Source organism: Carassius auratus, unplaced genomic scaffold (assembly GCF_003368295.1).
Source record: "Carassius auratus strain Wakin unplaced genomic scaffold, ASM336829v1 scaf_tig00216558, whole genome shotgun sequence".
NCBI classification, from domain to species: Eukaryota; Metazoa; Chordata; class Actinopteri; order Cypriniformes; family Cyprinidae; genus Carassius; species Carassius auratus.
The window spans coordinates 187,344-214,206 of NW_020528631.1; the positions used below are offsets into that span (position 1 = coordinate 187,344).

General features: G+C 37.0%; 1 protein-coding gene and 1 long non-coding RNA gene across 5 annotated transcripts in view; one reads left to right on the top strand and one right to left on the bottom strand.

Annotated features, from left to right (window-relative positions):
* Positions 1–26,863, top strand: part of ush2a (Usher syndrome 2A (autosomal recessive, mild)) — a 202,054-nt gene that overhangs the window by 129,241 nt on the left and 45,950 nt on the right. Inside the window, exons 49-55 of the mRNA XM_026263516.1 lie at positions 1,296–1,464; positions 1,616–1,837; positions 10,077–10,300; positions 11,358–11,610; positions 22,445–22,642; positions 23,510–23,664; positions 24,888–25,086. Of these exons, the coding sequence (XP_026119301.1) occupies positions 1,296–1,464; positions 1,616–1,837; positions 10,077–10,300; positions 11,358–11,610; positions 22,445–22,642; positions 23,510–23,664; positions 24,888–25,086 (1,420 nt within the window). The remainder of the gene's footprint in view (positions 1–1,295; positions 1,465–1,615; positions 1,838–10,076; positions 10,301–11,357; positions 11,611–22,444; positions 22,643–23,509; positions 23,665–24,887; positions 25,087–26,863) is intronic.
* On the bottom strand, positions 16,613–22,012 carry LOC113098442 (uncharacterized). Of its 4 annotated transcripts, none has more exons than XR_003289020.1 (4): positions 21,944–22,012; positions 20,870–21,026; positions 20,622–20,691; positions 16,613–17,105 (listed from the first exon to the last, which is right to left on the bottom strand). It is a non-coding gene; the product is annotated as an uncharacterized LOC113098442 (long non-coding RNA). The 4 variants fall into 4 exon arrangements; XR_003289022.1 differs by lacking the exon at positions 21,944–22,012 and adding an exon at positions 21,321–21,747; XR_003289021.1 differs by lacking the exon at positions 21,944–22,012 and adding an exon at positions 21,213–21,747.

A 26,863-nucleotide genomic window follows, 5' to 3' on the forward strand; every position in this document is an offset into this window, starting at 1 on the left:
TGCCATCCTGGTGTTATTGAAACACAGCCAACTTGGCAAGCAAACACAGGCCATACGTCTCCACCAGCTTAAATCGGACAGTAATACACTAGAGACAAGCACAAAAAAAGAGCACAACTCCGATAAGGACAAGAGCTCTCGAAGCTGTAAAGCAGTATAATAGAAAAATGAGTTTCACAGAGGCAACATGACACACTATTGTGATAATGTGTTAATGGAGCTTGTCTTGAATTCAGCATTGTCCAGTTTAACACCTTGTGAAAGGGGTTTTTGTTTAATTCTTTATTAGTACTAATTTAAAATATCAGCTATAATTAAAGATGTACATTTAATGTGTTATTTTAATTATAAAAAGGGTAGAAAAGTTAACAGATTTAAACATTCTGCAATAGGTCATTTTCCTATTGCCTGGGCAATTTAAGCTGGTCCAGTGGATCTGAACACTTTTTAATTGAAGGCCCCTCATTGTCCAACACTATATCCCAATACTCTAATCAAAATGTTAAATCAACCTATATAATAAATTAAATTAAACATTTAAAGTCAGCATGAATTGAAAATTCACACTATATATGTCCTAATGTATGTTTATTGGACTTGTGAAAGATTCATCAATGCATCACTTATATCTGGTGATGTATTCCAGACTTTTCCAATCATTTAATCCCTGCCCCGTTCTTACAGTGTACTGCAAGCTTTCATACATATCTGCATCCATCCAATAAACAACCGATGGATTTTTTTTTTTTACTTAGATACCTTGTCAGAAGCCTTTAACTCTGTCAGAAATTGTCTTTTAAGGACAATTACATACTTTATGTGCAAGCTTTCATTTTGCACTGCCTATACATGTAGTGGTTGTAATTCTCAGGGGTTTGACGGACCAGGTTCAAGTAGGTTTAAAAGTTAAGACCTCTCTCAAAGGCACATCAGAGAAGGTATTTACTCTATGCCATTTTTCTACTGGAAGCTGGGCCAGAAGGTAAGGACAATGTCAGTTGCTCAGGGCTTTACAGATTTTTCAGACTCCACAAGAGTATCATTTCAGCGCTATAGAGAATCTATCCTGCCCTGATTTCTCGCCAAAGAAGGCAGCGGAGTCTGGCTAAATATAGCCCGCTGCTGTGGAGCGAAAAGATGGGCTGGATTTCTACCTGCGCTCACATGTGCCTCTGTGGGCCCTCAGAGCTGAGGCATTGCCATCTCTTAAATTCCTAATGGTCTTGAAGAGCAATCCATTGTATGGACAATGTATTTAAATTGCATTTATTTTTATACGTGTTTTAATGTTGCAGGTATGCTGTGCAGGGACTGTTCACAGCCTAAATCAGTCTCATCAGTGTTGTGAAGAGCGTTATGTTCCAGCTTTAGAGGATTCTGGGAGTTTGTGTTGTGGAGGTCAGTTTTTCCAGCCTATGCCTCAACACCAGTGCTGTGGAGGATATTACATACTAGTTCCACCAGGTATGCACTGCATTCAGCATTAACACAGCCAAAGGTGAATTCAAGTTAGGCTGAATAAAAATATCAATCTCAGTATTTCTTCTTAATTTTTTTAACATTCTTTTGTTTTATATCACATAGAGTAGTTGATTGTTCTCTATGTGTTTTGCAGGAGAGGTCTGTTGTCCGGACTTTGTGGAACGGCGTGTATCTGTTGGTCTTGGGGACTCATGCTGTGGTGGGAGTCCCTTCATGTCTGGAGCTGGTCAGATCTGCTGTGGGGGGCGTCTTTATGATGGCTTTAACTCCCAGTGCTGTGGAGGACAGTTAGTCCCAAGAGAGACGGTGTGCTGTGGGGATGATCACCAGGGGACGCCCCATAAACATGTATCAGGTCAGCTTGGAGAAACATGCTTGTCGAACAGTGTTTTTGTTTTTTTAGTCACAACTGCAGTTTATTTTAGATTACCGTTAAAGTTTGGGGTCAGTAAAGTCTCTTATGCTCACCAAGGCTGCGTTTATTTAATCAAAAACACAATAAAACCATAATATTGTGAACTATTATTACAGTATGAAACAACTGTTTTCTATTTTAATATATTTTAAAATGTTTTTTTTTTTTTTTTATCCTGTGATACAAAGCTGAATTTTCAGAAGCCATTACTCCAGTGTTCATTGTCACATGATCCTTCAAAAATCATTCTAAAAGGCTCATTTTTGCTGCTCAAGAAACATTTCTTGTTATTATTACATTTAGTTCAGGGTTCATTGATTAATAGAAAGCTCAGAGGAACAGCATTTCAAACTGAAATCTATTGTTATGTTATTAATGTCTGTAATGTCACTTTTGATCAGTTTTTGAATAGGCTGAATAAAAGGGTTTCTTTTTTTCACTCTTTCAAAAAATATATATATATTACTGATCCAAAAACTCTGAACAGTAGTGCATTTTAGAGAAAAGTTGGTTCCGGTCCTGATATTTTAAAAGCAATCAGCCATGTCTGATCAGCAGTCGCAGTCCAGCACAGAAGTGAACCACTATTGATGACATAAAGTATCAATTGCATTTCACACATCACACTTATAATAATGCAATCCATTTATCCCAGCGGCTTGTCAGAGAGCAGAATTATACTGTTAGGGCTGCCTTAAAATCTTCTCCTTCTGCAAAACCAAAAGTGTGGCACTAACTTTAAATGGGCCAAAGCATGTATGGCCACGTCATTGTGGCTAAGTTTAGCCCTCACTCCTTAGTGACTTTCTAATGACACAGTGTGGTGGGTGTCAGAGGAGCTGAACCCTCTTAGGGTCACCCAGACTCCCCTGCAGTGCCCTGCTAAAGTGGGCACCTGGGCACAGATGGGCTGGATGGGCACTGGCCCTGGTGTCAGCCATCTTTGTCAGGCTGGATGATGGAGCTGAGTCTATCTGAGCAATAACCAGAGCAGTGCCAAGTCCACAGCAGGCTCCCAGGATGCAACAGAACTAATGGCCACCATGAGGTCAGTGGCACCAGTGGATTTATCAAACAAACACACTTTCTAAGTCGTTCGGTGGCTTCGCTAGCATCCTGGGATTGGGTCCAGTAATCATTTTCAAGCTTTGGTTAATCACCCTGCCCTTGATATACAGTTTTTCAAAGCTGTCCCCCTTTTCTAGGGAACTGTATCACTTCATTCGTTACACTACATACCTGGAGTTATTTCAGAAGCTAGAAAAAACATTTTCCTCTAGATTAAAACAAGCCGCGCCACACTGCTCGCTCACATTACCTCACTTGATTTTCTCTTCCTTTGGTTCATCTTACTGAAATAAGGCAGATGAAGAAGTCATCGCTCATTAAAGAGTGGATCCTGGGGAGAGCATATGTTATGATGGATCGTACCGTTAGGATAACTAAAGGCCATTTTCCTGGTAGCCACACGGCTGGTGTGCAGAGCTGGGGGCTCACGCCGCGAGCTCCTCGCTGGCTCCTCACTCTGTCAGCCTGCTCTATTATTGAATGAGCTACTTAACCTTGATAAAGACACCCCGACTCCCTCAAGGTTCTGTCTCCTTTAGCGGCCGTGAGTGTCTCTGCAAATATAAGCTAATGGACAGATAACGCAGCATATGCCATGAGCTGCCATCCTCTTCTATTGGCTAAGGAGGATGTTATGTGAGTAAAAGCTGAAATGTGCTGCAGATTTTGGGGAAAGCCTAATAGGGGCTTAATTAGGTTTATTAGGAATCTGGCTGCTTATTTTTTTCTTTTTTAATGGTGATCATAAATCAAATGTGAGACCAAGTCTTGGAAATGGAATTTTACCAACTGTGTTGCTAGTTAAACTAGTTACCATTGTTTACCATGAAGTGAAGTGTCTAACTCCCCTAAATCACTGTAACGCATGACCTCTGTTCTCTAACTGCTTGTATAAGATCCCAACAACAGCAAAATACTTTTTTTTGTTTTGAGATTATTGTTTTCTAAAAGGAATCTATACTTTTATTCAGCAAGGACACATTAAATTAGTTAAAAGTATAAGTGCAGGCATATTATATATAATATCACAAAAACTATATATAACAAAACATTTCAATTTCAAATAAAGGCTATTCTTTTTAACTTTCTATTAATGAAAGAGTACAAAAAAATCCCAGATTTTCCACAGAAATTATACTGTTCAACTGTTTCTTGAGTACTAAATCAGTATATCAGAATGATTTCTGAAGGATCATGTGACCCGGAGTAACAGTTGGAAATTATAGTTCATTTTGAATAGATTTTTAAATCTAGATCCTATATATATTTAGGCCTGTCTCAAGAGTGAGTTGTCAGAGAGAAATTTGTCTGTTTTTCTATTTGTGTTTCTGAACTCTGTTGTTTAGAAATGCCGTGACATTGTGTTTAAGCTGCGCGTGCTTCTCCAGATTGTGGAAATAGAATCACAGGCGGTTTTCTGAGGATGTCCCACTGAGATCCAGCTGATGGCCGATGGAAATGTGATTACTGGGTCCCCAAAGTGCGATCTGTCACACATTACACTCTAGCCTGTCAGGACTCGCAGCGCTCCGGCACAGCGGAGATGGAATTGTTAGAGACAGCCATCAGCTGTTTGAAAAGCTGCCTGTGAAAAAAAAAAAAAACAATCCCTTAACCAGTCTCAAAAGAAATGCTATTAGTCAAATTACAAAAGAAAATTAACAATGTCACCTTTTGGGCTCGGTGTGTAAATCACTAAAGGAAAAAAATCACTCGATCAATAAATCAATTAAAACAGCATTATGTGCCATACAAAATTTATAGTATTTTGCTTTTTGATGTATGATTACAGAGGTTTTTTTTAAACCAAATTTTATAGTATAATTGCCATTGTTTACATTCAAAATAAATATTATTGTATCACAGTATATTGTGATAAATAATGTATTATAATAAAATGTTAGATATCATAAATATTATTTGTTACTGGTATATTACATTCTGCATGAATTTTTTATTAAATATTTTTCTGATCATTTAGATATTGTATGTTTCATGAAATAACTATTTATTTTAAAATTTTTAATATATGAAAAATTGTAGAATCGTTGCACATTTTTGAGTGAAGCAATGAAATTTTATCAAACTTTCTAACAGTTTTCCTACTCTCTTGACACAGGCTTAGAAAACATCATAACCAAATAGAACACATTACAATCATTCATTTTTATCAATGCTGCTTAATTATAACCCAAATTATACGCAAGATTTCACACAGTTCCAGAAACAAAGACATCTGTTTGAAGGTGAACTGTGAAACATTTCATCATCCACCATGACAAGTTACGAAAGCCTTTAAACTGTCGAAATCCAATCCAGTTCCATTTGAGACACGAGAAACAGTTTAGACAATAGCCTTGAGTAATGCAGGGTATTTCTGTGAATGTCCCGCTGTCCTGTTTAAAGTTTAGATTTGGATTACAGGGTTTTCTGCATCTGGAGGCTTGGTGTCATACGGAGAGCTCTTTTAATACCTGCTTATGTACAGAGCTTTGCTTAAAAGCACAGTGCCTGTATCACAGTCAAGGTTATATCTGAATATTTTATGCCATTTAAGTGTTAAAAGCTTTAGAGCTGTGTATGTGTGTGAGAAAGACAAGGATCATAAGAGTGGGTGTGGAAATAGCTGTGATGATGTCAAAATGTGCAATTATTAAATATGTTCCCAAGGACATGAGCGATTGCGAGTGGAAATGATCCCGGTGGCTGAATGCATCAGTGTCTGTGTTGTATTTGTTACTGCTTCATCATGGCTCATATGTCCACATATGGTTCTGCCAAAACTGTCTTGCAAATGACAAGACGTGAATGCCAAAAAGGGAATCATTCTGAGCACACATGTCTGGATGTTTTTTGCTGAGATGGATTGGAGATCATACTGATTAAGACCATTTTTTTTATTTCAGCAGTTATGATGATAGCTTTTCTTACTTTAATTATGCCTAATAATCTCAGCTAATATCCTTGAGCAATTAAAGCATTCTGCATGGCTCAACTACTAATCAGTAGTTGAAAAAAAGTAGTGTTTTTTTTGTTTGTTTGTTTGGTTTAGGAATAGTGGCGTCAGACCACTGATGGTGACGGTTCTGACAGTCATGATCATTAATTGTTAATGATAAATGTTTTTCAAATATTCATTTGGATGGATGGATAGAAATTAAAATTAAATATGTTAATATATAGAACCTTGTAAATTGAGTTGTGGCTGTTTTTTTTTTGTTTGTTTGTTTTTTGCATTTAAAAAAATAACTCAAGATGCAGGGCAGTGGAATGAAAAACACAAGGTCTAGAGACTTGTTTTTTTTTAAAGTTGAACTTTTAAACTAAGCATCTAGTGTACAGAACACTACTTTAAAAAAAATCTTGCACATGGTCAAATACATCCAAATACAAATAGAAAAACAATGGAAAGGCAGTGCAGTGGAATGCAAATACACATTCTATAGCAACCAAGTAATATTCAAAAGTACCATTTGTTGCATTTCTGTCATATGCATTAAAAGTTTTATGTTCAAACTTGAATCTCTACCTTTTGTTCCTCCTTTCAGATACCCCAAAGAGCAGTGAAAATATTAATGCTGCCCAAGCACTTTTTGTCACATGCAACCATAGCCAGTGGATGAAATGAAGAAAGTCAGTTTAATGTGCTATCCTTTCACCTCTCCCTCAGGAATGCTTGGAATAAATAAATTAATAAAACAGCAAGGGAACAATGTTTTTTAAACTGACTTGAAATTTTTTTTCTCCAGTGGATAAAGTATATTTTATTAGACCAGGATAAATACATACTGTAGCATGTAGAATGCAACTGACAAATTAGTTAAAAATGCTTGCAATTGATCATTTAAAAAAAAAAAAAAAAGATAAAAAAAGCAAAAAAGCACATTTTCTTTAAACAATTGTAATGTTCATTATGTAAAGCTAGAGCATGAAGTTAATTTGCTCTGAGTATGACTTTGAATGTGCTCAGCCATTATTGTTTTTTCAAAGGGCTTTTGTTTGTTCAAAGTTTTAGTTTTACTATCCAAAGCTACAGCACACATTTTAATCAGTTGCTCATTGCATGCTAAATATTTACTTGTCATTAAGTGAATGAACCTTAATTCACACACCCTAAGCACCTTATGCTCGTCTGCGTTCACTCGCACTCTAATGAATGTATGCAAATCCATCATAAATCTGAAGATTAGCTAAATCATTTTGCGGTGCTTGAAAAAACAAAGCATGAGCTAAAAGGGGGCTCATGTTTTTGTGCCGTGCCTACACTAGATTTACAGGGGCAGTGGCTTTCCCTCATGTTCCTATTCATAGCGGAACAAAGGTGGAGATGAAGGAAAATGAATTGTTTTGGCTGACAGGCCAAGGTCAAGTGCGGGAAACAAAATAGAAGGACAAGAGGTCAGGGAGTCAAAGTTCACTGGTCTTTAAATGAAATATCATGAAAAATGCAGCAGGGCAGGGATGGGATGGCAGAGCTATTTTGGAAAATTTGTTGAGCTGTTTATTTGCAAGTCATTGGAGCAGTAGTAATGCACCCTGGGAATTGCCACCAAACGCAGCGCTGCAACATCTGCTGTCCCTAAGTGAGTTAGAGCACGTCAGACATCTTTATGTCACTGCAGAGCTGTGATGGATGCTGCCTCTAGAAAATGTTACATAAAAATCTGCTGCACCATTTTGGCTGTTAAGTGAAATTACTATTTAAATTAATGCCGCTGTCACAGTTTATCTGTGCAAAGAATGAACGCTGATTAGAGTATTAAACAATTAGCAATTTATCATACTGGGGCTTGATGGTAATTAAAGGGGGGGTGAAATGCTCATTTTCACTCAATATCCTGTTAATCTTGAGTACCTATAGAGTAGTACTGCATCCTTCATAACTCCAAAAAGTCTTTAGTTTTATTATATTCATAAGAGAAAGATAGTCTGTACCGATTTTTCCCGGAAAAACACGAAAGGCTGGGGGCGTGATCTGTGGGCGGAGCTAGAGAATCACGAGCGCCAGTAGGCTTTTGCATTGAGAGCGTTTGGAAGCTGTGACACAGATCCAGAGGCTGAAATTTAACAAGAGCAGCATCAGCAAACGACGTCTCTATGTGGCATATATTTGCTTAGCGGTTTTGGAAAATGGCTAAGTTCCACGTTATGTTGTCTTTTTTTTGTTTTAAGCTGTACATGTGGAAAGTGCAGTTTGATGACAACATCGCATGTTGTTTACTTGATGTGCTTACGCGCCGATAGCTAAGTTAACAACACAGAGATATTTGAAGCAGTTTTACTCACCACCTGCGGTTCCAACACACGATCGTGACCCTTTTTCGTTGCGACTGCATTATGCTTATGAAATAAACGATGTGCAAACCCGGCTTCAAACTGGGCCTTGTTTGTAAAACAAGCATCTTCGAAATGCAGGGAACAAACAAAAACACTTGCACAACTCCGTTGATGCTCTGTAAAAATAAACTCCATCCACTGGTCCCTTAATGCTGTTTCTCTTTTGGTAATCTGTGCAGGGTTGTCTTGCCCTGGCAACCAAAAACACACTTCTGTGACATTTCGCGACGCTCTCGCTCTGATCAGTGAATGAATGTCTGTGCTCAGCCTCTCAGTGCTCTGCTATACGGGAGCGCGCGCTCTTCCGGCAGAAGTGCCTTAGGACCCATATAAGGAAATTCCGCTACATCTAACGTCACACAGAGCCATACTCGAAAAAAACTTTCCGAAACTTGTGACAAACCGGAAGGAGTATTTTTGTTCCAAAATACTCCTTCAAACGTACATATTAATTTTTGAAACTTTGTCCATGTTTAGCATGGGAATCCAACTCTTTAACAGTGTAAAAACTCAGTATGCATAAAATAGCATTTCACCCCCCCTTTAAAGTAGTGATGGTTTACCCAAGGAAATAAACCAGGAGTCACTTCCTCTTAGAAGAATATTAAACAGCTTTTCAGAAAATATCTATTCTTTCTTCTCTCTGTCACGATCTCTAATGCTATGGTGTGTTCGAACAGTTTCATTTTCTTGGTCCTATTACAGTTCCTGGCATATGCCTGAAAATACAGTTTTATATCTTGCATATTAATGCAAACCTTTCTCAAAATGTATATTGCTTAATATGTATTCTAAGTAATCTGACCGTCAATGTGTGCTAGCGTTCAAAAATATGGGGTCAGTAAGTCTCTTCTGCTCACAAAGGCTGCATTATTTTTTATAAAAAAAATTGAGTAAAAATAGTTATATTGTGAAATATTATTACAATTAAAAATATTGTATTTTAAGGTATTTTAAAATGTAATTAATTCCTTTAATGGCAAAGCAGATTTTTCAAGAAACATTTTTTATTATAATCAATATTGAAAGCTGATTAATATTCTTGTGGAAACTGTGTTACATTTTTATTTTGGGGGATTCTTGGATGAACAGAATATTACAAAAGATTTATATTTAAATAAATGCTGTCCGTTTGGACTTTTTGTGCATCCAAGAATCCACAAAACACATAACAGTATAGTAAAATTATTTGCTTAAAAAAACAGAAATCCGTTCGGGCCCCAAATTTTTGAATGGTGGTGTAATGCACATATTTTATTCCCCCTCAAACATAGCTGTATTTGCAATACTGGTGTGTGTATGTTGTGTCAGGCCTCATAGAATGCTGTGATGCTTTTATGGGTAATAGGAGAGAATGCAGATATGGGTGCTGAGTGCTGATGGAGGAGACAGTGGCAAAAATCGCCAGGTGAAGCTGATTCCTCATGCAGTATGGCTGTCTGCAACTTTTACATGTCAGCTGTGCATACAGCTCCCATGAACTGTTATGGCCACATGTTGCATTAAAAAGAAATGTGCTGACTACAGTCATGTTTATATGTCAAAGATGTTTCACATGCATTATTCGTTATTAGATTCCCTGTGGCAACAGTGCTGAAGTGAAGTACAAGGATGAAGTCTGAATAAATTCTAAGTGCCATTCAAACATTGTTCTAAACTGCAATTCATAACTTTACAGCACTACTATAACGGATTTTGATGATTAGGGTTCTCTTCCTTCTTAAAAAGCAGTTTATGTCAACATTTTTCATGTGTATGAATTTGTTGTACATAGGATTCATCTGCTGTGGAGAGCACTACATCAACACATCTACTTCCTGGTGCTGCACGGGTCCCGGCGGAGAGTCTAAAGTCCATGTGGTGGAGAACAGGATGGCGTCGCTGAAGTGCTGCTGGTCAGAGGTGATTGATCAGGAGGAAGAGTGTTGTAATGGAGTGGGCTTCAATCCGCTCACATCTGTGTGTGCTGACAGAGCCCCGGCCAGCATCCTCATCCCGGTAATTAACCCTTTCACTCAGAGCGACATATTCACTGTATGCTCGTTCAGCAATAGCTCTTTAGAAGGAAGACATAGTGGAGACTGTTATGTAGTGTCACGCCAGTTTCTCAGATTATGGCATTGTTTTAGCCATAATTTGCCAAAACAGATTATGGAGAGATTAGTACAGTGTAGCTAGACTTTTGATAAAATGTCTGGTCCACTTTTTAGCTAAGAACTGCCACTGATATATTTTCTTTATTTTGTTGTATTTTCTTTATTATTTTTTGATGTTTAGGCACGGGTTTATCAGAAATCATTGATCCCACTATAATAGAGGGAAGTAGCTCAAGTTTTTTAAACCAAACTCTGATGCCACTAACATGGCAAACCTTTTGACAAATCAAATGGCTATACAATCTTCAAACGTGTTCATTGTAGTAATTCAGTATCTTTTAAGCACAAATTTTATAAAAAATTAGTTTGGCCTTAATCCTGGAAATTGCATGATGCCACCCAATCAGATTAGAGCTGCCTGATCCAGACTTTTATATTCAGTGTTCATCAGAAAATCAGCAAAGAGACTGTGAGAGGAGACTAGAAAAATGTAAACGGGATGATTTATAAAAAATATATTTAGCTGTTAGATTTAGTGCTGATAAATTATCAGGTTAAATGCTGTTGCTGGATAGGTGTTTTAGTAAAGTAGTAGAGTTTTAAACTCAAGTCGTCATGATGTGAAGTGTAAGTTGGAAATATGAGGCACAGAGCAGTGATGTATCTGCTCCTCTCCTCAGGAAGTAGACACTCACAGTCACACTTCATTAATCAGATTTGCTCGCTGTAACACAACTCATCACGCACCCAGCTTGAGCTCACAAGGAAAAGAAAGAGACCAAGAAAAGAAAACTGGGATGGCGGTCATTAGCTTGTAATTATGTCATTAATGGGCATCCGTGCTATTTATTGAGACAGAGGACTCCATACACAACTGCAGGCAGTGGTACTTTGACACACAACAGTTGTCTGATGACTGTTGTCACTAATGAGAGTGTGTGTGCGGATGTATCCTTTAGGAAAAATGCCGCCCCGGTACGGTGTGTCCTGTGTCGGTGGCTGCAGGAGCGTACTGTGGCTTGTGTGATTTTAGACCGGCACAGTCCGTCTGTACATGGGTACCAGGTGAACTGGTCCCTATGCACGTTTTATCTCCCTCTGCTGTTGCTGCCACCCAAAGAGAAGCTCCTTCTACCGCCACTCACAGCCAGCTCTGCCCATCCTCAGAGGAGATGATATACAGTGGAATGGCAAACCGATACAGTTTCACAGGTAAATAGGTCAACAAGTTTGCATCCGTTTACACGCAGTGTTTTTTTTTTTTCTTTTCACATGTATATATATATATATATATATATATATATATATATATATATATATATATATATATTTGAACCTAAACCACAAAACCGGTCTTAAGTGTAATTTTTTTTAATTGAGAGCTGAATAAATAATCTTTCCATTGATGTATGGTTTATTAGGATAGGACTATATTTGGCCTAGATAAAACTATTTGAAAATCTTGAATCTGAGGGTGCAAAAAAAATCTAAATAGTGAGAAAATTCAATTTTAAGCTGTCCAAATGAATTCTCAGTAATGCATATTACTAATCAAAAATTAAGTTTTGAAATATTTAGGGTAGGACAATTATAAAATATCTTCATGGAAAATAATCTTTACTTAATATCTTAATGATTTTTGGCATAGAAGAAAAATGTATAATTTTGACCCATACAATGTTTTTTTGGCTATTCCTTTGGCTAGTCCAGGGTCGCATAATAATGATAATAAATAAATAATATATAATAATATAAAAGTAGGGCCATCATCAAGAGGAAGGGGGTGAAGGAGGCCCATTCTGTGAACAGCCTTCTTGGTCCCAGAGGAGAGACAGTTCGCTTTTTTCCAGAGCCCTGTGAATTTAAGCAACAGCCCTGTAAATGAGAAATAAATGTATCCAATAAAAAGAAATGGTATATCCCCAACATGCTCTTTTATGTTAAGACATCAAACTGAATGGTTAATTCACACACAAAAAAAGGAAATTGTCAGTCAAATTGTCAGGGATGTTCCTCACACTGTAAACATCTGCACATTTTATGTGGTCACAAGACCAGATGCTTTAGTGTGTATTAATTGTTTTGAGTCATAAATCTCACCTGCTATTTCAAACTCATCATTAAAACTTTAAATGCCCTATCATATACCCAGCACAATGCGACACAAGGCGCAGTGCAAGTGTGTTTGCTAGTTTCAGTTGGAGGCGTTAGCATTTTCCGGTCTAGCGCCACCTCGTTTAATTAGCAAATGCATTTGCGCCCATTTATGCGCCCATTGGCATGCTGGTCTAAAAAAGAGGTGTTTTCAGGCGCACTGCTGGAGCATTGCTATTTTAAGGAGCTGAAAATAGACTGCGCCATAGACCAACTCAAACCTGGTATAAAGTCTAAAGTCAATGGTGCAATATTGTTTTGGTTTTTAAAGAGCGCGTTGGTAAAAAATGCACCTCTGGGCGGGTCCACGGAGCACGTTGGCTTTGCTTATTATACACAGGGATGCACATCACACAAACATGCCAAATATTAAAAACAAAAGGATTACAGTTGTAAAACAAAATTATTGTGTAGGCTACATAAATATAAAAATTTAGTGATGGATAGTCATTGCGTGTATTATTTTTAATTAGACTACCTATTTTCAATTCAGCCTATTACTACTTATAATTATAAATGAAATTGGCTAATTAAATGAACAATCGTGCCAATACAGACACGCATATATTAACTGACTCACCGTGCGGAGCTATTTCAAAGCATGCACTGCTACTTCATCCCACGTTGCCTTCACCTCGGGAAGCTTTGGTGGATTCCTGCTTGTCCCGTAAATGATCTGCTTGCACATTTTAACTTCGCGCACGAGCAGATCGGTTTCTTCACTTGAGAAGAGTTCAGCTTTTCCGCCAACAAATTCCGCCATGTAAATAGCAATACGCCATGGCGTGAGCTTATCTCTCTCTTAAAGGAATGGGTGATGAACGTTACGGCCATTACTTATTAAGAGAATAGGGACAACCCTTTCCAAATAATGTGCCTCGGCACACGGACCGTTCATTGTTAAAATAGCAAAAGTGGATTTGGACACGCCCTGAGTGCACCTGCACCGTGCGCTTTACACTTTGTGTTTAGATCATTAAAATAGGGCCCTAAGGGTGTTTAGAGCACACCCTTAACTCACACACTTATTTATTTTTCAAGGGGGAATGCTGGCCCCTCTCACTGGCTGAACCTCATCTAAGGAGTTATTTATTTAGTTAGTTACGTCTGTTTAATCAAGACTAATGCCGGAGTTGAGGGGGCAGGCTGGCACGAGGAGAGTGATTCTAGTCAGTGCTGTGCCACCATCTGGGCAGAAGCGTATAAACCTGTCGTGGCCTTGCATTCCTCCAGATGTTTCTCACGCCCCCATACCCGCATCCCGGATAAAGATGACACTGAGTGCTCTCGGACAAATGCTGCACAAGCATTGATTTGCCAGCCACACAAATATGAACGATTTCACTTCCTCCTGACTTTGTGTAGCAAACACCGGCATGAAATCAAAAATAACCCTGATTAAATCTATCATTTTGTGCCTATTGTGTTGTGACCATTCTATGGTATAAAAATGTTTTACATCCAAATGGAGTTGTTTTTTTTGTTTTTTTTTTGTTTTTACAACACCCTCCTCCAAAATCCAACTTGCTGCATTCTAGAATAAAACACTCACTATAGAATCCAATCAGTTCCTTGAGTCCCTGACATACTTCAAATGAAGTTCGTTTTCATTTTTCGTCTGGGGGCAAAAAGAAGTTTGATAAAGCTGAGCGACGGTATAATGTTTTCAAACATTCCAACCCCCCTGCGCTGCTGGAGGCGAGGTTTAGATTAATGTAAACATGACTCGACTTGAAAGAACAACAGCAGCAGTATGGTCTAACATTTATTTGAAAGACATGTATTTGGTACTTGCTACCTTATATCTTTACTCTTTCCTTTAATTCTTTTCATGGCTTTGGAAAACTCCTCTTGGATGTTTCTCTGTGTCGCTATTTGCATATCTCTCTGAAAGTCAGTTCACGAGCAATCATACATGTGCGGCTATATCTGTGACAGCTCAGTTATTCGACACTTCAGTGTGTTTATGTTGCTAGTGACTTGGAGAAGTGTTTTCTTGCCTGACCTCCATTGAATGAGAAACAAACCGGGGGGGGGGGGGGGTAGGGGGGGGTTGATCACACATTAAAGAAGGTGGAGTTTCAGGACACACCCACCGATTGCATAACTGCCATGGACCAATGAAAGCTCAAAGGTGTTTAGGAGCTAAAACAAATTCCACCAGAAAGTTCACTTTGGTCAGCTGTTTCGAACTGCGAAACAAATGTTTTGGCCTGATATCATTTGAAATGAAGTCATATCAGTTTGTTCTTCGATTTCATTTGAAGTATATCAGGGCCTTTACACAGGGTTTTCGCAGGCCCTTAAAAAGTCTGTTGTATTAAATTTAAGGCATTAAAACGTCTTAAATGGTACAATAAAGTCTTGATTATGATTACAAGAGGTCTTAAATTTGAGGATGGAAACACAAGAATTGCTTTAAGACAATTAATTTTCATTTTCAATAAGTCCGCCTGTTGTTTTTGTTCAGACCAATGTGAAAATCAACCCATGTTTTTACACTGCAAAGACGCAGAGTTGTAAATGTGAACCAAGGGTTCGACAAGAAGATAATTCATTATAAAAATCTCAACAATTAAGACAGTAAAATATATTTATGTGTTATTTAATTAATATAATGATTGATAATTATTTAAATTAATATAATAATTGTTAGTTTTGAAATGTGAAGTTTATCATTTTATAAAAATGTATTTTTGAGAAAACTTGTACCTAAACTGTAAATCATGCTTTTTTCGGTCATTTTACAGTTTAATATGTTAGCATAGACATTGCCTTACACCACTCATATGGTATTCATTTTATTTTTGAAGGTCTTTAAAAGTCTTAGAATTGAGCTTTAAAATTCTGCAGATAACCGGTTACTGATAGATTACCATACATTTTTTGTTGTTGAAAATATTTAAAATTACAGAAGGGTTGCAAATTTTATTTTGTACTAACTTCCTCCATTAAGATTAATTCTGGCTTAATCCAGTTCTAATTCAACTGAAATTTAATTGAACCCCTTTAATTAGTCATTAGTTAGTAGAAGTAGTATGTTTTGTATTTACAAAAGAAAAGAAAATTAGCAAATTGGTATTTCTTAATGTACAAGCAAATGCACATAATTTAGCAATTGTACTTATTTATTTACTTCTGTACTTGTATATACAATTTTAGTTTTGTGTAATTAAGTAGAATTTTATATATGTTGATTTTTTATTTTTTGTAAACAAGTTTGTTTGGTTAAATGTAATTATTAGTAGTAGTAGTAGTAGTAGTAGTAGGAGTAGTAGTATTACTATTATTATATTTACAAAATAAAATAAATAATAATGTTTGTGTGTGTGTGCGTAATAATAATAATTTCATTCGATCAACTTTAAGACTGTGTCTTGTCCTTTTAGAAGGGTAATTTGTCATCCTGTCACTCCTATAAGTGCCTCAACCTGCACTCAAAAAAAAAAGTTGTTGAATGAACTTAAAAAAATTTGAGTAAACTTTTCCACGAAATTGAATTACATTTTCCAAACAATATCGAATTAGTTTGAAATTATTTGTTGTAATCTTGTTGTGTAAACTTAAATTATTTTAGTCAAGACAACAAGAAGAAAATTGGTCCATTCTACTAGATAAAGTTTAGCCATGCCAAATAGAGAAAGTTGTGTCAGGTTAACTACTCTGAATTTTGTCATGCCTACTATATAAAATAATGCCATGTTAACTACATTCAATTTGGTCATGTCTACTATATCTAACAATGCAATGTCAACTACAAACATTTTTGTACTGCATACTAGAAACAATTTAAATCATTACACTTATCTAACTTGATTCTACAGTTACTTCCAAATGAAAGTGAAATAATTGTGTTCTATTACATTAAAACCTTTTTACTGTATACCTATAGTCTACTGTGAAGAAAGTCAATATGTTAAAAGTCAATCCATTTAGTAAAAACCTTTATTTAAAACATGAGCACATTTAACCTTGAGTGTCTTCTTGCTTAAAACTGCAAATATGGCAATTAAACATGCTCATTAAGTAAAAAAAAGACAATGCAAATAAAACATGAGCATATAAGAATATAACAAAATGTTATTTTATTTTGTTTTCTTAAACATGATATTAAATGTGATTGAGAGACGTAATCACCTCTGCTCATCGTGCAAAAATTCAGATACAACAAAATCACATGAGCATACAAGGAAATAAAACACAGCATTCACAAAGGGATCCTCAAACACCACACACCTAAGTGAAGAGTTTTGTTTTCTGCGCCTGTGCTTTGGCAGACAATTTACACAAGTTCAGCTCGAGAATCATTTTTGGAGCACCTTAAAAGTGTAATGGATCTCCTGTGGATGAGTAAGATTTAAAGAGTATATTAGTCCAAGTAGCATGGCTGTAGCCAATGCTACATTACCTAAACCAGAAAGCACCTCCACATCTTCCAGCACAATGCAGATATCTTCAGGGTCTTCTGTTGCATCAGCAAATTCATGCTTTACATCACAGAATCCCTAAAAGGTCTTCTTTATGTCCGCTTCGGTTCTTGCAGGGTCATCATCCTTTGAAAAAAAAAAAAAAAAAAAAGTTATTTTTAGTGAACAACTCTACTTCCACAGCACATTCATACAGTCACGAGCCATCTTAAAACATTGCTATGGTGTTGGGTCACCAGATCACAACCCAACTCAACACCTTTGGCAGACTGTGTTCCACTTTATAATGGAAAATAATACAGTGCCTTTGTCAATATCACAACAATGAATAACTATGCTTCCTTAAAATCTCTATCACTCAGTGACTGTTCAAAATTTTTAATTAATTTAGATGACATTAACAAATTACATTTATAAAATACCAGATATTCTCAAGAGCCATTGATACTTCGGTAACACTTTAGAATGATGTCCATTAGTTAATGTTAGTTAATTCAGTAAGTAACATGAACAAACAATGAACAATACATTACTGTATTTATTCATCTTTGTTAATCTTAATGAAAATACAGTTATTCATTGTTAGTTCATGCTAATTCACAGTGTATTAACTAATGTTAACAAGCACAACTTTTGATTTGAATAATGCATTAGTAAATGTTGAAATTAACATCAGCTAAGATTCATAAATGCTGTAGAAGGATTGTTCTTGCTTAGATCATGTTAACTAATGCAGTTAACTAATGGACCATTATTATAAAATGCTACCAATACTAATTTCAAATCAATATTACTTATCTTTAACCAAAACTGGGCACAATTAAAACAACTGCTGACAGCACACCCTTCCCTCATTCTCTGAAAACAGTTGAGTTACTGAGTACAAGCTTTTTTTTCAATTTTCTTAAGAACAGCGCAGTCCTTGGCACCACCAAATTGGTGCAAATCTTTGCCAAAATACAGGTTTGTGTACTTTAATTTCATCTATAAAATCATTAGTCACTTTATTTTCAAACCAACATACATGGATGCAATGCCATTAACCTAAACGAGCGCATTGTAAAATATATAAATTACTGAACAAACGGAATGTAATTACTTTGTATGTTAAAGGTATATATATATATATATATATATATATATATATATATATATTTATTTATTTATTTATTTATCTATTTTTTTAAGTGTGACGTGACATACGGCCAAGTATGGTGACCCATACTCAGAATTCGTGCTCTGCTTTTAACCCATCCAAGGTGCACACAGACAGCAGTGAACACACACACACACACCCGGAGCAGTGTTCATCATTTATGCTGCGGCGCCCGGGGAGCAGTTGGGGGTTCAGAGCCTTGCTCAAGGGCATCTAAGTCATGGTATTGAAGGTGGAGAGAGAACTGTACATGCACTCCCCCCACCCACAATTCCTGCCGGCCCGAGACTAGAACTCACAATGCTTAGATTGCAAGTACGCCTCTCTAACCATTAGGCCACAACTTCCCCATGAAGCCTGGAATTAAACTGCTGTTTTCATCAGGCCAGAGGAGAACTGGCACCCAGATTAAGTAAAGTTTCTCCCAAAGTTTATTTTCCATTTCTGTCACTAATTAAAGGGATAGTTCACTTTCAAATTATATTTAGGTATGTTTTAGCTTACCTCAAGGGCATCCAAGATGTAGGTGTTTTTTGTTTCCATAGTAGTTTACATTTTGATATTTTTAGGTCAAACTGTTCTTGTCTGTGACTAATATAATGGAGGTCTATGGTCACCACCTCAAAGAGCATGCACAGAGGAGTCCAAATTAAACAATTCCCCACCGTAAGTACACATTGATGACCTAAGACATGAAACAAACGGTTTGTGTAAGAAAATGAACTATTTATTTTGGTTTTGTCTCCTGTACACAACCACGTCCAACTGATCTGAGTGCACGAGTGCTTCCTGACGTGACGTGCGCACGCTCTGGCTTAGTCTGCGCAAGCGCGGAAAGCGCCGGAAGCAATCTATCGCGCGTGTACATCACTTGTTTACGGTTTACCACACAATACACCACCAATCTGCATTGTCTGAAATATAATGCAGTAACTGTAATTATTAATTTGTTTATTATGCACCCTATAATCGTTGCAATTATAATAAACAACACATTACTCACTCTATTGACAGTGTGCCATTGGGTCCCTCTGGCATTGGACGTCGCCTCCAGTTTATACGTGGCAAACTAAACAGAATGTGCAAAACGCTGCAGCTCAACAGCGAAGAAAATCAAGTATCATCAGTCAGGCAGGTGTGTGATGCAATACTGTCAATGTCCTTGTCCACTTCTGTCGGCATCTCTCAACACTTGCTACTAAAACACCACCAATTTTTAAGAGATCTCGGTCTCTGAGGCTTGAAGACGTGCTGCCGCAGCGGATGATTCCATGATCGCTCCCGAGTACTTTATCTGTGTATTCTGGTTCAAATATGGCTGTGACAAATTCAACGTTGTCTGTTGATGTATTGAAATCATCTTCCATTGCAATTTCCTGTACGTATAAATGTTTACATCTTCACAGTGTAAGGAAATCTCTGTGTAAACCATAAACAGTAAGCGTAAACAATGAGTGTGCTTTCCGTGCTTGCGCAGACTAAGCCAGAGCGCGCACACGTCACACAACAGGAAGCACTCGCGCCCTCACATCAGTTGGACGTGGTTGTGTACAAAAGGTAAAAATGATATAAATACTGTTTGTTTTCTTACACAAACCGCTCGTTTCGTGTCTTAGGTCATCAATGTGTACTTACGGTGGGGAATTGTTTAATTTGGACTTCTCTGTTTATGCTCTTTGAGGTGGTGACCATAGACCTCCATTATATTGGTCACAGACAAGAACAGTTTGACCTAAAAATATAAAAATGGGAAATACTGCGGAAACAAAGACACCTACATCTTGGAAGTCCTTGAGGTAAGCTAAAACATACCAAAATTTAATTTGAAAGTGAACCATCCCTTTAAGTTTTGGTTCCTTGCCACTGCCACCTTTGGCGAATGGGGATGCTTGACTGATTGCATAGACACTATTGGAAGAGAGTTGAACTGGATGATGACATCACTGAATAATCAATGAACTGACTTTTTCTTAAAAAACAAAACAAAAACTGTCTGTTTGTTATTGTCCTCTTGCATTACCGACAAACTATTTTCCTGTTTAATTATGCTGCTTTGACAATGTGTATTGTGTAGAGTGCTATTTAAATAAAGGTGAATCGAATTGACTATCAAGAACTGTGCTTATCAAACAGGATGATATCACGTAAACCTAAACCAGTGGCTGTGTGGAGTACAAAGGTTTAAAGAGAAGTTAACATCAGTCATTTAATTCATATCTGAGCTTTACAATTTACTCAATATTTTAAAATTAAAAAATGTACATTAACTCTTTACCCATCAGCAGTTTTGATGGGGAATGTCTTTTGATATTTAAACATACAAATGTATGTGTGTGTGTATATATATATATATATATATATATATATATATAAGAAAGTGTCTCTGCTTTTAAATTGAAAAAATTAGGCGCAGTTCATGTCACGTCTTTTGCAAGGTCAAGTTTGTTATTACTTGTGATAACTGTTTGTAACGAAAAAGAACTCACCAAATACTCCATCATATTCATCTTCATTCAGGTAGATGCATAGCCCCTTGAGAATGCACTCTTGCTTGGTCTCCATGGTGGCATTATATGAAAACAGACAAAACATTTTTCAAGTTTCTGATATTCATACATGACACCCTCCAATACACATCTCTGAGCCATTATGCATTACAGAGCACTATATCAATAGCTTGTATTAAAAAGCAATATATAAAAAAAACTGAAAATAAATAAAATAAAAATACTACCTGAGACATTGACAGCATCACATCTTGAATCTTTTTTCTAAACACTCCACCCTTTTTGGTTAACACTTTTAGCAGATCATCAGAGAACAGATCCAGTTTGGACATGAATTTTGGAGTGTAAAGGAAGGGTTGTGATCCGATGAAATTCATCATTTATCTGAAGACATAAGTTACAGAGGTCTTGTTTATGGGCAATTCAGCAAAGACAAAAAAGGTTAAAATGCTACAAAGAAAACAAAATATTTAGTACACGGTCAGGGTGACAACTTATTTATGACAGAAATAATTTTCGATTATTCCTCTTGATATATTAATCGCAAGTAACAGAATAACATTAACTTACACATACAAGCGCTTGGAGAAACAAAACGTTATTAGCTGACTACACAGACATAATGTCGGTCCATGACCATAATCTAGCTAGCAGAAGAAATGCAAAAACTCCACTTACAATTACTGAAGCAGCGAAATGTAATACTTACGTCGCTAAAACACTATTTGTTGTTTAAGACGAGAGACTCCGTGAACGCGGTGAATTCAGTCACGAGCACGTGAACTTAACAAGCGTGACTAATCTAAAGCCTTGGATTGGCTGCTGTGCGCTTTGATTGGCATCTCAATCGTTTTAACAATGACGAGCAATAAATTAAATATAGATGAGGAAGACCTAAAATATACATTTGAAACTTTGTCACCCTAACAACAGCTGAATGCAGAGTAAGAATTTAAAATCCTAGGGGACAATTTGGCAATTTCTACTTATCGGGCGTGTCTTATGGCCCTGGTTTTATACATTAATTCATGGTACTGAAGGGTTTTCTGTTCTCTCTTGTTCCGCGATTCTTCATTTTAACGTTATTTGATACTTTTAGTAAAAAAAGAAAGTCTGCACCACGTGCTGAATCCAGAAACCTAACATCAGCTACAAACGACACATTTAAGAGCTATATTCATACAGTGCTTATAGAAAAATAACTTTATGGTATGCAACAAGATATTAAGAAAGCATATTTTAATTAGTTTGTTAAATAAATAAAATTAGATGGACGGTGATAAGAAAAAAAGGCCACTTACCCAACTCACATGTTCGCTGCTGAGCAATCCATCTGCATCCGTTTCCGTTGGTGACGTGCATCCGGTTAAGACGAACAAAAAATATTCTTGTTGACTCAATTAAAAAAAATTTTGTAAACCTAATTTTTTGAAAATTACATTGTTTCTGTTAAATATAATTAAGTTGACACCATTTTTACAAAGAGTTATGTTGTATGTGCTCATTTTAATTAATTAAATTGAACAAAGAGCAAAAATCATTTTTTTGAGTGTGTCTGATGAAAGAGATTTACACCCATGACTCCCCAAACACTCGTTTACAACAAACCACTGTACTTCTGATAACAAAGAGCATTACAGTAAATGCAGGGTCTCTGTGTACTCTTTAAACTTTAGTCCTTTTAGTGTGAGGAATGAGACTCTATAGAAACTCTCCTGTGGTGCTGTCAACAGGTTTCATGGGAATTCAGAGGAATGTGTGTGTTTTCTGGTGACTGTGTGTTTTCTGGTGTGTCATTGCAGACACTGAACTGGACCCTTACACCAGTTATGAGTATAGGATTGGTGCCTGGAACAGCTTTGGCCGTGGGTTCAGTCCCTCCTCTCGTGTCACTACTAAAGAAGATGCTCCCTGGGTTGTGTCTCCTCCTCACTGGAGCCATATGGGTCTGCGGGATGACATCATCCAGCTTGAATGGTCAGCCCCAAACAAACCCAATGGTAATTATATCAAAAAGGTGGTGCTTGACTTATATTACATCTCTATATTGCAGAGTAAAACCAATCTGTTGTCCTTTAAACATATGAATTTTTTTACAATGTAATATTATATATAAATGAATTTAAGAATGATTTGAGGTCCTGATGAAACCAATCTCTCCTAATCTCATAAAGATATATATTTTATTTACAATATATTTTAATATATACTATAAATATACATTTAATTTATGAGATTGATTTGAGGTCCTATTGACACTGTTACAAACTTTTTGAATTAATAACCTTATTTTTGGCCTTATTTTTCTCCCTCAAATCAGAGCACACAATTTTTGTGGTTATTTGCTGTCATGCTAATATGGTCATATGTTTATTCAGTAGAAGGTTTGGTTATGTAAATGATTAATCACGGAGTGAAACAGTTTAGGTAATCCATACCTGAAGTCGTGACTCTTAGAAGATTTACTCGTTTTTCCCTCAGCAAACTGGAAACACGCTTTTTCTTCAGGCTGGAATGATATGAAAGAGTGGAACTAGCTGATTGTTTTGTCATCTCTCCTCTGAAGACCTGCCTGTTATTAAGCGTAATCTGCATAGCTCGGTAGAATAATTTATGAAGATATTCACATGTGCATAAACACTAAGTGAGAATAACAAGCTCCATTTTAGGGAACTTCTGTGCCACTTAATATGTAAAGAAACAAGCTGATTGCTCATTAGGACTTCACTCTGTGTGCTAATCAAACGGCTTGCCACCCAATCTGTCATTCTTTTGAAAGTTAGTCCACCGGTTTCACTATTATATTGAGTGGAATAACTGTTGAAGCTACTTTTTGACCCTGTGTTTTTTTCTTTGTACTATCATAGGTGAGATAAGTCACTATGTAATCCTGCGTGATGGACAGGAGCGCTACCGTGGCACTGATCATAGCTTCACTGATGCGGGAGGCATCCGGCCTTTTCAGGAGTACGTGTACCAGCTCAGAGCTTGTACTGCCGCCGGCTGCACAGACAGCCCAAAAGTGAGTCTGTTTCTCATCTGCCTCTCATCTTAATCCTTGTAGACATAAAATCATGTACAGTACAACAGTAAAGTGTATTAGTTCTGTTCTTCTGCTGGTGCCAAATGGTATTGCAACAATACTGACTATTTTCATACAGGTTTCCCAGACACAACCTACCATCTGTTGACCAAATAAGCCATACCACCAAAGAGACAGTGTTACACTTTTTGTGAAATTCTACAAATGACTTTTTGTTTTCTGTTCATTAAACGGAGACAGCAGATAATATTTTAACATCTGTTATGAGTATAAATGACTTTGAACATTATTGTTGAAGGTACTTTTCAAGTGGAAAAATGGTGCACCATTATATGCATATAATAATCACTGCATATTTTCCTGTTGTCCTTCGTCTTTGTTATAGTCCTGCCTGCAAGTATTACGAGCATTGTCTAAGAGCTACAAAATGCTTGTAAAGGATTGCAGGAGTCTTACTCCCCCCTTTCATTCTGATATTATGTCGCTAGGGCCAAGTAAACAGGATTTCTAATGCCAGTGTAATGGAAACAGAGCAACAGACTTCCTGCCATAATTGTTGTCTCCTTGTAATAGCTATCAGTGGCTCAGCTGATGAAAGAGCAAATTAACCTGTCTATCTTCTATTTTTATGTCTAATTTAGGATCTGATTATCAATAACCACACAGATCTGCTAGAGGCAAAGTAAAAAAGAACCTGCCAGAGCGACGTTAGGTCCATTTTTCTTTCCACACACCTTCGGGGTCTTGCCCGGCAGACCAATTGGCCACCAATGATCCAGTACTTCTTTCTTTCTCTCCCTTGCACATTCATTTTTAAGTGGAGCAGGATTAACTCGTACACCTGCAAGCATTGCCCAAACAGCTGCAATAATTGTCCAACCCAATATAAGGGAGCAATTACCACGGGGCACCCTGTTGCCACTCAGCTGGACCCTGCTCAGCCAGCTCTGTCGGTGGGAATGAGGAACTTGATTTAATCTTTCTAGACACTCTGCAGGCTCACAAGCACATCAGAACAGTGCCGGGCCAGCCTATACGTAGCCGAAAAAAACAACACCTTAACCACTTCTCGCAGCCCTTTCCTAATAGTCTGCCACTCCTAAAGACAAGAGTTGAAACCACTAGTGACAATCTATTAGAGCAGGATATCCAAGCATCCATTAGGGCAAATTGCTCTGTAATTCTTTTTGGTGTGTGTGCAGGTTGTGGCAGTGACTGTCCAGGGGGAGCCAGAGGGAATCGCTGCTCCGGTGGTGAGCACGCTGGGGCCCAGGGCCCTAAGGATCAGCTGGGTAGTTCCAGCCAAACCGAACGGTATCATCCGGGAGTACCGCATCAATCAGAGCACCGTTGGAGTCATCCACACACATACAGAAGGGGAGATGGCTTTTAATGTCACAGGTATTACAAATACACTTCTTTTTTAAGTTTGAGGTCAGTGTGTTTGTCTTGTTTTTTTTTAAGAAAAAAGATTAAGCAAGTCTGCATGAAAAAAGGTCTAATGTGACTTATGCTTTTAAATTACAATGCTGTTCTCTTGAACTTTCTATTTATCAAAGAATTAAAAAAAAACAAAAAAATCACAAAAATGTAACTGTAACTGTAAGCAACTGTTTTTAACACTCATAATAATAAGAAATGGTCTTTGAGCACCAAATCAGCATATTAGAAGGATTTCTGAAGGATCGTGTGACACTGAAGCCTGGAGTAATGAATGCTGAATATTCAGTTGTACCATCACAATAATACATTTCATTTTAAAATATATTAAAAAAGAAAAATATATATATATTTTAACCGTAAAGTTTTTCAGTTTTTACTGGACTTCTGATCAAATAAATACAGCTTTTGTGAGCATAAGAGGCATAACTCAAAAAAAAAAATTGTAGTGTAATAATATATAATATTATTTTGTTTGTTTTATATATAAACAGTAGTTACATTTGATTGATTATTTTTATGATCTGTATATATATACATGTGTGTGTGTGTGTGTGTGTGTGTGTGTGTGTGTGTGTGTGTGTGTGTGTGTGTGTGTGTGTGTGTGTGTGTGTGTGTGTGTGTGCGTGTGTGTGTGTGTGTGTGCGTGTGTCTGTGTGTGTGTGTGTGTGTGTGTGTGTGTGTGTATTTCTATCAATTGTTTTAGGACCATAATATAAATAATATAAAAATTTCATGTGGTGAATTATAAATAATGAATATCTCTATATATTGTGTTAAGTAATGGCAGAGTATATTTTGAACTGTAAAACCGATTAACATCGAAGAAAAGCTTGTATCTTTTACTTATAGACTATTAAGCAGCAACAATCAGTGTTATGTTGAACTTTAACATAATGAGGTATCGAAAGTACTGAATGCAACAGAGAGAAATAAAGAGGAGTGTCAGAGAGCAAGTGATGAATCAGTTTAGCAGCGGAGAGCAGCTGCCCCCTACATGCCGCCCCATGCTGGCCCTGACGGCAGCAGCAGTGAGAGTAAGAGAGTGAGGATCTGCCGTGTCTCCTCCACATGCCCTGCCTTTATTTATGCATGCTGTTTCTGGAAGCAATCTAATGACTGAATTTACACCTGATTCCCGCAATGAGCAGCCGGCCTGCCCATCATTCCTGAGGCCTCCGCTGATTTGTGGGGCTTCTTTTATCTGCCTGGGAGAGGAGCAGTGTCCCTGGCCCTGAGCCATCCATCTCCACCGCAAGGGTACACGCATGGCGCATTCCCCCTTTCAGTGCCGCCTGACTCTGCACAGCCCAGCACATGGCAATGGACAGCACACACAGAGAGAGGGATTTAGATGAAGTGCTCACAAATATCGTTCCAAGGAAGATTTACGTTTTCTTTGAGCATTATCTGTTTTATCTGTTTTTGTACTAAAAGTTTGTATTATTTATTTTATTATTATCATAATATTAATATAATAATCCTTTTTTGTTTTTGTTTTACATTTTTGTACACATCTTAACATAGCCACTAATTATACAACAATAATGTAATCTTTAGAGGTTTTAGAGAATTTTCTCATCAAATATCAATGCATGCATTAATATAGTTTATTATAATTAATATATAATGAAATTCAATTCAGGTAAAATTCAGGTAATCATTTGGAGGCATTATTATTATTATTTCTTAATGATAATAATGATGATGATTAGAATAATTCACACATACACAGGCA